A 13,990-nucleotide genomic window follows, 5' to 3' on the forward strand; every position below is an offset into this window, starting at 1 on the left:
CAGACTTTTTTTTTCCCCCTCTCCCAGTTAGGAGCGAAGTCCAGAACACTGCGTGGTTGGGTGTATAACTAGCAAAGACTCTGAAGAATTAAGTCCAGATGCCCGTGCCCTCTGTTCACAGTCGAAAGCGTGAGGCAAGACAACTCATTTCAAGAAACAGTTAACAAGTGAAGGAACTGATGAGGTGCGTTTTAAAACATTTTTTTGCAGAGCTCTTAAGTGCTACATCAGCCATTTCTTTACAATGCTGAAGAAAGTTATCATTATATCACAGTGAATCATTTCTCAATTCTGGAAAGGCCATGAGGGGGAAGCTGTTTTCCTATTATCAAAATTTGGAGTCTTTTCCTCCTCTGTGGTTGAAGGCAGACATATCCAGTCCAAGGACTATAGATCTTAATCAAAAAGGGAATCACTTCACGATCAAAGAATGGCAGTCTCACCTTGAGGCACGAAAAAAAGGAAGTTTATAGCTGAATTTATTTGTGTAACTCAGTGTACCAGGCTATCATTTCCCCCCCGTGTCCCATGATGTGTAGAAAATGGCAATTATAATATCTTCCAAATTTATCCAAAAGACTGTGCAACTGAGCATAAATCAAATCAAAGTAGATGCTAAAGAAGTCTCATGTGAACACTGGAAGCATCTTTGACAAGGATCACATTAAAGCACTGAACATTACCTCATCTTCCCATCCAACCTTGTGTCATTTCTCATTTCTCTTTAGTCACAGGTGGTTTCTTTTCTGATACCACTTGCTGCTGCGATTTAGCACCATAATTTAGCACCATAATCTTCCTCAATTTTTTGTTTGTGTGTTTAACTATGTGGCTGTGCATTTTGAAACCTTTGCATTCCTTGAGGTTGAAAGACAATGGGGCAAGGAGTTGGGGGGGGGGGGCACATTTTCAAAAGAGGACAACCTGTGCCCTGTGTAGAGGGGGTTTGCTTTCCTCCCTTCTTCTATCTCTCTAGGAAAATGGGTACCATGAGGGAAGCAATGCAGAACGATGGGCTGACATCCAGGTATTTCAGGGGTCAAGGAGCTTGAGACCCCTGTCGACCCACTTTGGGGCTGCCTTTTAGAGCTACAAATGGAGCACTTAAATGGGGTGCCGTGTAGACTTTCTGTTGCATTCTTTTGGAGTCTGATTGTCTCTCAACAACAGCAGTCCTCTTTACCAGGAGAGGTCTAGACAAGACTGAAGATGCACAAACGTTATCTTTGGAATATCCTGAGGGAGGTTACTATTGTTCCACAGGCCCCATGATGGGGCATTCTTTCCCACCATCAAGGCATCAAAACATGTTAATCTATTTCCCTATTGGCCCAAATGAGTCAAGTGGACAGTTAACGTGTTTTACACAATACAGTATTTTTTTATAAAGTTTCAGTAACTTCATACAGCATGCTTTCAGCAGACTCCAGAGGGGGAATTTGGAGAATAACTGTTTTAGCTGATATAAATAGGATTAAATCCCTCAGTCAGCATGGTAATCCCTCATTAAATTCACGCTTTCCTGAGGGAAACTTTAATGAATAACTCCTGTCTGTTTAATTACATACAGTCTCCACAAGCTTTCCAGATGACTGAATTGGTCAAAAGGATTCAGAGAAACAATTTTGCAGGTTAATGACTTACAGTAATTGTCATTAATGTGTTTCGAGATGTATGCTTTTGTCACAAGCACACTGCAACATTTTACAACATCCTTATTTTTCCAACCTTTTAGAGTGCTGATCTCATTTACATCTTTATAGGACTAAGCAAACCTTCAGTTTCACAGCTCTCTAAATTCAACACCAAGTCTGGTCATACTGAATATCCAGGACTAAATTCAGCAGGAAATTATTGAAAACTAATCAAAGTACATAAAATTTAAAGGACATCATCCCTTCATCCCTTTGAAAGGCTCCAACAGCTGAAGCCATTAAGTGGCAGTGGGTGAAATAGATTCTCACACCACTGGGACTGTTGAATATTGACAGAGCAAATTCAAAATAATTATTTTGCCCTTTTAAAAAAAGATGTCTCAACCACCACCCACCCTCTGCCCCCATTCCCTAAAATATGCTGTCATTTATGTGTTGATATACACAATTCAATTCAACCATATGCTTCAGAAACATAATCACAACTTTGTACAGCATATACATACATGTCATTTAAATATGACATATAGACACCCCTAGTGTTCCCCATTTACATTTAAGCATTACAATAATATTGCCTGGTATTTTTTCTCTTTTGTCTGATGACATCCACTGACAGGGGAGCTGAACTGTCTCAAAAGCAGTGACCTATGTGTACATGAAGGGGATGGTGGATTTGAGTGAAAGTCTCATCAGCACACACAGTGAGGCTTAATCAGCACTCTGGCTTGCTCTTGGAATAGGACGAACCGCTCTAAAATTCGAAAGAACTGTATGATGAGAAGCTGTGGAATGGGTTTCACAGAGAGGTCACTAAATGACTCATCTGTAAGGAGGAAATGAAAACTCAAGGAGATGAGACAAGATATCCTTCATACAAAGGAAAGAGGTTTTCATCATTTCAGAGAACAGTATTTTATTGCAAAAAAAACAAAAAACAAAACCTAAACACCAGTGAAAGAGATGCCTCCTGCAGACATCAAACAATAAGAACTGCTACTTGACTGCAAATGACTGCATTACTGCATGTATTTCAATATTTCAGTGCCACTTTCCAGAAGAGAAATACTTATATGTGCTCAACACGGGCAGAGAAAAAAAAAAACCCACTAACAAAAAAATAAGGATTTCAAATCATGTCACAACTCCTGATGAAAGAATACATGAAGCAATTCATCATCTGCATTAATACAAAAATATAAGATGTATATAAATAAAAAAAACTAGATATTTCATGAAATGTTTTTATAGTGATGTTTGATATAACTGGAAAATTAATAAACAATGGTTGCTTTAACATGGAAAAAGAAAAGCTTGCTGAACAGTGTATAATGCCAGTCTTTTCTATAAGGAAAACTGAAGATGTTTCTTTTTGGGTAACTTTCGTTGGGTAACTTTCTGACCAAAGGATAAACTCTCATTACTCTTCTGACCAGAAGCACACGAAAAGAAAACATCAGACAGCCATTAAAACCCTCGCTTAACCTCATTAAAACTGAACGGTCACATTCTTTTCAGTATGCTTTAAGATAAAGGCGAATCCTCCTTTTTACCTGCTTCTGTATGCAGACCTGATCGTTTAAACTGTAAGCCATTTTTGGCTGGACTTGCTACCAACATCACTAGGGTCATTTCACAGTTGTCCAAATAGGACAGTATTGCTTTGCTAGGAAACAATGCAGTTAAACTACGTGCAAGTTACGTTCCATTAAAAAAAAAAAAAAAAACATGGCTCCTTGATGAACCAAGCTATGCAGTTCAACTGTGAAAGAGAGGACAAATAAGGTCAAGTCCCAAGTTATGAAAACAAGGAGTTGAAGTGTTTTCATCGAAAGTGAAGTTTCCATAGGATTTTTTTTTGATTGAGCTATGGCATGTTCACATTTAGATAACACATTTATTAACAAGCGTCAAGCTAAAATCCTATTTTGGTCTATGAAAGCAAATATTATCCATTTTTCTCCACCATCTACTGTTTTCCTTTGGAAACTCCACTACAGTTTGGTCTGTAAAAGAAATGGCTGTCAGCATACCGTGTTAAAACATACTTACTATGGAACAGCCAGTCTTACTGTAACTCAGGTCATGGGTTGGGAGATGACTGGTTTGCAAAAGCGTAGAGCAAGAGTAGTCAAAATCCACAAAATGATTTGGGGCCACCTAGTGGTACCTGAATAAACTTGTTTCAACCAATGATTTATCTGGTACAGTACTGTATTAAACACCCCAGAACTGCAGATAAGCCATTTCTGTATCATTAATTCTTTCACTTAATTAAAAATGATTCTAATTCTTAATTATTTATTAAGAATCAGAATTTATTAATTAAGAATTCATTCATTCATTATTTTCAATTCTTAATTAAAATTTCTTCGAAAACGCTCCTACCAGCAAACACACCTTACACTCGAAACATCATAGGCATTTGCACTTTCACACTGTTCATCAAGTGGGGCAAAGCTCAATTCTAAATTTATCCGTAGTGTTCATATTGGTTTTGACTATAAAAATTTTGTTATAGAACAGTTTGTGCAAATGTATATGCACCTTACAGGGCAGTAACAAGTGTATCAAGGTCATGATTTAGGACGCTGCTGTGATCAGATGTTGCTCAGATTCATGTTTTTAATGCCAGGTGGATAGGCTGACAATGGACTGAATAATTGTGAGGAGCCATCCAGATTTAGTATCGAACTGTGAATCGGCGCAAAATTTGGTATCACGCCCTAAGACTTACCCTGGGAAATGAGAGAGGCTCATACAGCAGTCAGCTGAACATCGGCACAACACAAAGAGCTCCGCATCTTTTTGCGACCCAAACAAACGACCATCTTGATGGGCCAGTAGAGAACACCCTCGTTATAAACCAATGGGACTATAATGACTGAGGACAAATCGCAGCGATAAAATTGCTTTACTTTGAATGGACACCGCATAATGTATTCAAAGTTAATTTTAAAAACTTGGTCACTCTTTGAAAGCACTGTGCTATGAATACTTAAAGTGCCTAGAAAACTACTTTTCTCTGAACGCTATGCCACTGTGACAGCTTAAAAATGCATCCCGTTGGGAGCGCCACGCGTGTGGGCCCTGTGCAAACTCATCATTCAATTGACAGTCGGACCTCCATTCAATCCAATCACACAGCAAATTGTCCTTTACTTTGAGTGATGAACTGAACCATGCAGTACCTTTTTTTTTTTTTTTAAATTTCCAACACAACCTTCTGGATCACAATCACCAAATGAAGCGCTGTGTGTGAAATTATTAAAAGACTGTACTCGCCTGAATATGTCATCAAGTTACCAACAAAGCACTGTCTGGCCGTACTGAATGGAGGCCTGGGTCAAAGCAGGCAGGCAAGCTTGCGAGGGCTGAGACTGACCAAAACAGGACACTGCAGTCCACAGCTTTGAAAAAATAAACATATATACTGAAAAGGCAAGTTGGGGCGGGAAATTACAGTGAATTTACAATGCTAACTGATTAACCTTTCCCATCAAGCAGCGTAAACATGAATCCAAGACTGTAGGCTTCAACACCCCCTGTGCTCTTCCAGCTCCTGAGAGAGAAAAGGCATCGAGCTTAGTCTGGGGTGCAGGTGTCCTGCCCCCGACCTCACGAGTCGAAGCATTTCATGATGGCCTCTCGATCGAACTTGAAGCTGAGGAAGGACCTGGAAGAGAGGAAGTGTTCGGAGTCCCCGTTGCAGGCGGCGGGGTGGCCGTCCGTCCGTCTCGTCGGCTGTTCGTCGTTCGAGCTGCTCATGTCGCAGGCCGCATCTGAGGAGGGAGAGAGGGCGGGGTCAGTAAGGGACTATCAGCTTTAGAGCCCATTACACAGTAAATGAACCACGGCAGGCAGCAGCTTCCTGCTGAAACAATGGCCGCAATCTACTGGCAGAAGACCAACAAACGTTTGGCAGAGAGAATGATGGGAGACTACGTTGAGTATCAACTACCCATTTAAATTTGCCATTGAGAAAACTGACTGAATATATAACCTGCCTTGCCTTGAAGTAGTTAAATACATAATATATAATATATACCATATACATTATGTATATATATGTACATGTACAGCTATATTACATGTAGTTAAAATGTCTGCAAGTAGAAATCTAAGCTTAAATGAAATTTATGAATGAAGCCATTATAATTTTTATAATAACATTGTTTGCATTAAAATTCTGACATGAGTTCCAGATGCCACTGCTTGTCATTTCCTTGGTTCCTGTAGAGATCTGCATGCTCTTCATTCTTTGTCGCCTGTAACGTTTTGAGTCATGAGGATATCAATGTGCTCCCAAATAATACCCTCCGTCCCCAAGTGCTTAACACTGTTTGCACTGGTTTACAACTTTTGGTGTGTTGTACTGCGTAGTCTCACAAAATTTCCAGTTTTAGATAAGCTCAGACTTTACATATGGAATGTATTATCCTCCACTTTGACTACCCTATCTTCAAAAAAAAAATCTACCCTTTCCAAGGAACACCTGTTTTGGGAAATTCCAGGATAACCTTTATTTCTTTGATGTCTGTCCTAGAAGACCTCTTAAAATGCAGAGGCAATGCGAATGGTTGTTTCCCAACCATACATACATACCCATAGCTTAGTTCACAGATGGCTTTTATCTTTTGCCTTTTTCCAAATTTATCATACTTGTGAAACAAACATTCTGCCTGAACATGATATTACTTGGGTTATGTCTTGTGACTGCTGACAGATGCATTAATAGCACACTGTGTCTCATGGGAACAGGCCCCTTTTCAAGGCCTTTAATGTGCCTAAAGTAAGTTATATGGTGCTTTTAGAACAGACTTGAACTTGAACTAAGCATTAACTCTACACCATAAATACCCCCAATATCTTAACTTTGCAAAGCAAAGGGAAACAAAATGTAATACTACTGTCAATTATACCATTAACTCACCAGTTTCAAAGTTGTCCTGAAGTCGTCTAGGCTGAAGTCTCTTATCTTCTTTCTAAAGGTACAAGACAACAGCAAAGGGACAGACTCCATCAATCAAAAAGTTCAAACTGCTGAAGGAATTAAGGGGAAACATTTTTATGAATGATCTATGATGATCATGAGGGTAAGGCACTGATGTGGACATGCAGTTGTGGAGGTGGCGGTGATGGTAGCGATGGTTAAACGATGGTGAGATTTCACTCACAGCTGCCAGGTGGAGCTTCACCTGTTGGTTGTGGACCCCATTTGCCCTTTTCTTCGGGTTGGGAGAATCCTGGTGTTTTTTCCCATTGCCTTTCACACCGTGATTCTGCACAGAATTCATTACTTGGTACAACTGCGTCCATTATTTGGCCTTGCAAAAACGAGCAGCAACACACCTGCTACCAGGCATACGAATGGCCGTGTCCCAAATCACACACTAGCATACTATTTAGCATGGCTAGCCACAATGTGCTAAAGCATGCTTCAACGTATCTGTATGTCACACTGCAATCCCTGAAAAGAGGAAGATGCAACAACAGTACGCCATCTAAGAAGAGCCTCGTGTTTCTTCTCCCAAAATTCATTGCAAAATGAAAGGGAGGAGCTCTCAAATATCAGCTGACATATATTATTTGATGCGTTGTTGCAAGAATTAAATTTTAGGTCATGCTATTTATGAGAACAAAATGTCGATATATGTAGTTAGCCCTGCTAATGTGGTTATTGTAACATGGGTCAAACTTTGTTAATGCAGAATTATGACACAGACGTACTTTCAAAATTGATGCATCCCGTTTATTTGTGTATTTATTGCTGTATACTAAAAGATTCAGTAGAGAGTACATCCTACACAGCACACTAGTATGCAGTATGATGGTGTATAATTGGAGACACAGCCAATGTGATTTTTAGGTTAAACCCATATGGGTATTATTAATCATCAAAAGTCTAGTTGTGCCATCCATTCCTTCAAATCTGATGTAAAAATAAGCCATTAATGTTAATTCAACACTGTATCATAAAACATGGCTGTTTTATATTCCATAAAACTGGTGGCCCTGAAACGTTGCTGGTATCCTTTAGGCAATACACCACAAGAACGCTCGCTAATCCTGTGCCCATGTGTCATCTTCCTTCTGTAAAATGCTGGTGCACATTCATGGTTGGTGTAAATATTTACTAGTGTTCAGCCACAGTCAAGTTAACCTTGACAGAAAAGGATACAATGCGTAAATTACCAATAATTTATACCACATCTTTGCTACCACTTGCGAGAAAATGGATGAAACCTTGCCCTGAATAAGAGAAAAGAGTTCCGTGCACACATATTTTCCTCTACTGGGCCTGACATGAATTTCACAGGTTCAGTCAGTGCACATCACCCTCTGCTGGTTATCTGTGTAGCTGTAGACATGAATGCCATTCCATTTTTGTCAACAGCACAAGTGCAGAGAAATGATCAGCAGGCAGCAATTAAGCCCGTCTTTCATCTTATAGGGACATAAGCCCTTATACATGGGTGCAAACTGTCACATTCAAGAAGCCTACAGCTTCTATAATTATTTTAATTCATGTAAGGCAAGTGAATTGCTCATTGTAAGGCTAATCGTAAGACTGAATCTTAACTCAAGAAAAACATAACAGCCAGCAGCCCATGTCACTGCTTGATGTTTCAGCACACCACTTCTGTCTTACTCCACTAATCAGGGACGCACTGAAAGATCATCTATTTCTGGAGTCTTACCTTTGATTTTAAGAAATCGGCAAGCTCGTATTGACCCGCCTGGCCTACAGTCTTCTGTTGCTTCTGTTTGGGCCAGCTGTCCCCAGGAGAGGGCTCAGTCAGGACCTGGTTCCGTCTAGCTTTGTGCCTACAATATAAAAAGCCACGTCTGAGGAATAAGGGTTCTTCTGCATTCTCAACTCCTGGCTAAGCCAAACCTTTCCCCCCTTTATTTTCCCCCTCTGATTATTTATTACTAATTGCAATGTTGTGAATTACAAGCCATCTCCCTCAGGCACTGAATGGTCTTTGCTTTTCTCAAGACTGACCAGGGAAAAAGGAATCAGTGCTTGAGCAGCAGGCTTTGGACACTGAGTCAGATATTTGCGGCCTATTCAGAAAAGAATACTACTGATATACTCAAAAGCCCAGTACCTATGGACATATCCCAAAAGCAGGTCAGCGAACTGACTGGAAGCTACCATTAAGTAGCTTCCACCCAGTACACTGACCTGGTTCTAGTAAAACCTGGAACGGCTCAAACAGTCTAAGAAGTGAGCCACACTGCATTCAGCCAAGAAAATTAATGAATAAATAAGTAAACTCAATTAAATTTAAAAGCCCCCAAAACACTGCAAAACAGCAATACAATATGAAGCTCTACACATTTGCACTCCACATATCCTGCCCATTTCAAAATGTATCCAAATAAGAAATAATTCCGCTAAAGTAGAAAATTTTATTATGTTTACATTTATTCCACGAAGCTTCTCAATTGGCAGTAGCGCATTTCTCTCATCTGTACAGAGACATGACTTACCGGACTTTGTCCATCAAGGGCTTGCATGGAGTGCTACCATTGGAAGCAAATTCCTCATCGCTCTCTGATGACTCCCCTTTATGTTTGGCAATCCATTCTCTAAGACGTCTGTGAATGGTAAAGTAAATGCTCATGTCATTACAAAATCAGTTATTACCATTTGTTTAAACCTCTATTCAACTAATGGCAATACACTTTGGCCTTATCTTTGAGCAAAAATGTTAGCATGTCTTCATTTTTTTTTTGCCAATTACAGCCAAACTCATTAAGTTTTGTATTAAGAAAAGTCACATTTTGAATTTTTTTCTCAATGGTAAGGACAAAGTACATTATGAGCTACACAATGTTATTAGCTGTAATAAAATCTGATCAATAAAATACACTGAAATTTCAGAGGATGGACAGTCGCACCTTACAAATGGAATAGCCATGAAAAACTTGTTTGGAGCCAGTCCAAGCTTTGATTTAGGAGTCATATCATTCCTGTGGCAAGGCAATTTCTCAATAGAGAACCACTCTACATTCTGCAACAAAAAAAAACAAAGCCAAATGGACAATCAGACATTTACCACCATATTTAATCGAAACAAGTAAAATGTTTTTACACAAGCAATCTGAGGCAAATACCCTAATTTCCTTTCTGGTTTTCGGGTTGAACTTAGTGTCCTTTGGAACCCCCGGTATTATGTACAAACGAGCCAGCTGATCAGTGATTTTCTGCTCAATGTACGCGTCTTTGCAGATGCGGTCCCGGATATCGAAACCAGTTTCCTCCAGGACCTGAGATAGGTGGAAAAACAATAAGGCCATGAAGTGGTGACCTGTTGTAACACCACATTTTGTCAATTTCAGCCAGTCCCTCAGCAGATTTGAAGAGAGGTGTTACAACATCAAACACAGGCTGCCGTTCTCAAACCCATCTTCAAAGCCACTGCATTACTGAAGGTATGAACAAAAGCAATAAAAATGCAACTGCTTGGGATGGGACCAACTATCTGATTACCTGAATATTCGACCACTACATCTTTAACTGATTACAGCATCAAATCAGTACTTGACTACTTGATATTTAAATTAAAATGGCAAATATTTTAAAATATTTATTCTCTCATAAATAATATTAATTCTCGGATGAAATAAATCACTAACATTCCTCATTTTCCAGCCTAAAAGCAAGTAAAAACAGATGTTTGCAGGGAACCAGTACATTCACAGAAAAAAAACTGGAATTTCATGCAGTGCGTTAGGTTTGACGGTCTGAATGCCTGAATGTTCAGTCATGGGATCCCTAGACCTTTTGAACCTAACTTCAGATCCCTGTATCCCACGGACAGGCCAGCTGCCACATGAAGTCAACTCACCTCCCTCACTGCACAGTCATGGGGTGCTTCGCCTTCATTAACTTTCCCCTTGGGGAAGCCCCAGCCAGACTTGGCAAGGTAGCCCTGAACCAGCAGCACCTAGAGAATCAGAGAAATTACCCACATTACTAGTGCCGCTAATCTGAGGTTGAGGAATTCAACCAATAAGAACAAATCAGTGATACAAACACCACACTGATTGGGACAAAAAAAGGGACTGCACACTCACATTGTCAAGCGTTTCATCAAGAATAATTGCACCATACGTTGGGACACCCATTTTGTATTCCTTCCATTGCTCTAGAACCTTCTGAACATCCTCCCCTTGCGGCAACAGAAATGGACAATGATTAAAAAGTACTATACATTAAGGAATATGACTTCTACTGGAGGAAAAAAAAAAACCTCAAGAACAAGTTTCAGATCCTATTGTGAAGAAGCCCATGAGTCCCTATAGAATGTTAAGTCTCAACTGTGAAGCTGTTGAATTTCTCACCACCTACTCCTTGCAACTAGTGGTCCAGGCCCTAGTGCTCATCCATCTGGACTATTGCAACTCCCTTCTGGCTGACACCATTATCCAGAACTCAGCTGTACCACAGATCTTCTCTGCTCCGAACTACTTCCACACCACCCATCCCCTCCTCTGCTAGCAACCATCTGTAACCCACAACTCCCTCAAAATACTGGCACACCAGGCTCTCAACCACACCTTCTTGCATCTGACCATTGGTTATTTTCTAATGTCTAAATATTTCGATAAACTGCCCTCCCGCCTACAATACACAAGTGAGTAAGGGGAGTCCATACAATATGTGAAATCACGCAAGAACATACTTGAGGAAAAGACTGATTCTTGCACACACCACACAGTCAACACTAATTCGAAATGATATTGCATAACAGGCTGTATTATGTAAAATATGTATAGGCTAATAATATTTGTAACATATAATATGAATGTCAACAACATAAATGTAATGTCATGTGCTCATTTTGTAGGTCGCCCTGGATAAGAGAGTCTACTTGATGTCAACACTGTAAATGTATACTGATTAGGCCTGTGTCTTGGGAGGCACAAACAGAGACATTTCAAGGCCTGAGATGATTTATACAGCACTATATCAAACTATATCAAACGTTCTTCAACGTAAAAGATACTTCACTTTAAGTTTATTTTCTCGAAAAAAACGGTTCACCACTGCAATGTGTACAGTAACCATTTCCCGGCGTTGCTACTCTGTCACATGTCTCGCGCGCACCGCGCGGATGAGCGTAAAAGGATATCAGCTTTGGCAAAGTCTCTTATCCCACACTGAGGTAGTCCTGGTGAGTTCTCCATACTGAAGTCCAAGTAAAACCAGTGGGCAAGTTCAATCTGGAAGCAAACTCTGATGGCATTGTCCCTCTCTTCGCTGGGAATGTGGAGGATGAATCGACTGAAAGAAATAAATAAAAGGAGAAACGCACGTTGCCAGCCTGATAGATAATAGTTTTGGTGGACATGTTTACAATCTGTCTTTACCAATACTGTCGTCACGATCAAATGTTTCTTCTACTGAATTCACAACTTGTAGAAAGAGTTCTTGCAAGTATGTTCCAGCGACATTGCATTGCAAGCTACCTTTATAAGAACAGAAATAAGGCAGCTAGACAAGACATCATGAGGAACTTCCAACAATTTATGGGAGATAAAAACATTTTGTCCACCGTTAACTGACAATTACATTTAGCTCGCCGAGACATCGATTATGCATTCCATGCACCTACCTATCTCTAATTTAACTTTATAATAACGATTTAGAGACTGGGTGCTTACGTTGACACAGTTAACCAGTCCGCTAAGTTTCCAAAACGCATAGCTAGCTAAATTAGCGAGCTAGCTAACTAGCTATGTCGCTCTCTTTTCAATAAGATTGTGTCCTTTTCCTTAGCAAGCTAAAAATCGATACGACTGCGTTAGCTACCTTAATTAGCCAGCTGAAATTATTCAAGCAACAAGCCAACTAGCCATCCACATACTTAGCATTAGACAGCTAAGTAGCTAGCATTTACACTCACTTGCTTTGCTACCTAACTCACCTAACATTGGCTACCTAACAGCGTACCCAATATTTAGCTAGCTAGCTAACTTAGCTACCTGCAGAGGTCGTCCAATACGCCGGTGGGAATCTCCCCTCGTTTTGTCTCCATGATGAGCACAAGAACATCCCGAATTCGCGAAACTATTAAGAGGGAAAAACAAACTGCGCGCTACAACCGATTTCTCAAACCTGGCATGAACAAAGTTTGAGAAACAAAACGTATCTTGAACCCTCCGCCAACGGGACTATCTAGCGGGTCCCCGAAAGTAGAGAAGGCAGAGCTAACCTATACCGCTGCGCTATCATCCTGATCAGAATAAATTCATAACAAAACGCAATCGTTTTTATCCAATCCGTACAACGAAGGCGGTCGGACACAAAAATGGAGCACCCTCTGACCACCGAGGGGAGCGTCACCGAATGTGGACCAATGATATTACGCCATTCGTTTACGCTTCAATCAAGTGTGGTTGAGATAACAAGGAAACGGAAGACGAATTGTTTGGGAGCGGCGAATGCTGAGGTCTGCAGTTGATCACACGCCGTCAATCATGAGAACTACGCAGTCTGCGCTTTTTCTTGCTCAGCTTTGTTTGAGAAGTTCTAGTGATTACTTAACTTGTTTAGGAGCGCTGGTCAAGGAATGACTGGTGACAAACTATATACATTAAGTGTAAGGAATATATAGACATGATTACGTGAATATCTTACAACTATAGAAAATCTTTGTTGTCTCCAGTACCCGCCCCCCACCCCTACTGGCTCAGGCGTGGGTGGTTATTACGGATGGAGGGAGTGAGCCAGATATCAAATATTCTGCTGTGATCTGTGGTAGAGACACAGGTCTTACTTGTGAGCATATGCAAATCAGGTTTCTACATAACAGTTTTTTTTTTCCTAAAAGGACACCACTGTGTGACCCTGCCCCAGACCTCCAGCCACATTTCTGTTTTAATACAGGTGTGTTTAGTGATCCATGCTTGGATGGGAGTGCCATTGTATCCATACCTTACTGGAAAATTCACTTCTTTGACCAAGTAGTTCAGACAGGGTTTTCCCACTGAGGCAAAAATACAGCCATCTGATAAACCTGCAATCCAGTTCTTTCTCTCATCACCCTCTTTAATAGAGGACCTGATTCTCACAAGCCAGCCCTCAATTCCTACACGTTTATAGTATTTTGCAGCTCAGGTACATTAGCTCTTTTTGAGGAATTTATATTCAAGCATTAGCAGTGACAATGTGTTGCTTTTTATGTTATACTAGTTAACAGTAATCCTGTCCTACAGAAATATGAAAATGTCATATATATATATATATTATATATTTTTTTTTCATAATCCCATCTCCAGACCTCTTTTATCTTTACTGGTTTCATCTCTCTTACTCT

General features: G+C 40.2%; 1 protein-coding gene across 2 annotated transcripts; it reads right to left on the reverse strand.

Moving 5' to 3' along the window:
• Positions 1-4,040: 4,040 nt before the first annotated feature.
• Positions 4,041-12,979, reverse strand: dcp2 (decapping mRNA 2). Of its 2 annotated transcripts, none has more exons than XM_036530150.1 (11): positions 12,657-12,979; positions 11,804-11,955; positions 10,746-10,873; positions 10,517-10,615; positions 9,783-9,935; positions 9,567-9,679; positions 9,156-9,263; positions 8,357-8,483; positions 6,854-6,937; positions 6,589-6,640; positions 4,041-5,437 (listed from the first exon to the last, which is right to left on the reverse strand). In XM_036530150.1, the coding sequence occupies exons 1-11, from the start codon at positions 12,707-12,709 to the stop codon at positions 5,274-5,276; spliced, it is 1,233 nt and encodes a 410-aa protein (XP_036386043.1). In that variant the 5' UTR covers positions 12,710-12,979; the 3' UTR covers positions 4,041-5,273. The 2 variants fall into 2 exon arrangements, with proteins under 2 accessions (XP_036386043.1, XP_036386042.1); XM_036530149.1 differs by having other exon boundaries at positions 6,833-6,937.
• Positions 12,980-13,990: the final 1,011 nt, after the last annotated feature.

Source organism: Megalops cyprinoides, chromosome 5 (assembly GCF_013368585.1).
Source record: "Megalops cyprinoides isolate fMegCyp1 chromosome 5, fMegCyp1.pri, whole genome shotgun sequence".
In the NCBI taxonomy this organism is placed as follows: Eukaryota; Metazoa; Chordata; class Actinopteri; order Elopiformes; family Megalopidae; genus Megalops; species Megalops cyprinoides.

What these genes read in the sequence shown, in the direction of transcription:
- dcp2 (XM_036530149.1), bottom strand. Translation starts at nt 12,709, where the DNA reads ATGGAGACAAAACGAGGGGAGATTCCCACCGGCGTATTGGACGACCTC. An exon ending in AAGAGACTTTGCCAAAGCTG is followed by an intron (nt 10,874 to 11,803) that starts ATATCCTTTTAC and finishes AATGTATAGTAC; the next exon opens with TTTTTAATCATTGTCCATTT. An exon ending in AAACCAGAAAGGAAATTAGG is followed by an intron (nt 9,680 to 9,782) that starts GTATTTGCCTCA and finishes TTTTTGTTGCAG; the next exon opens with AATGTAGAGTGGTTCTCTAT.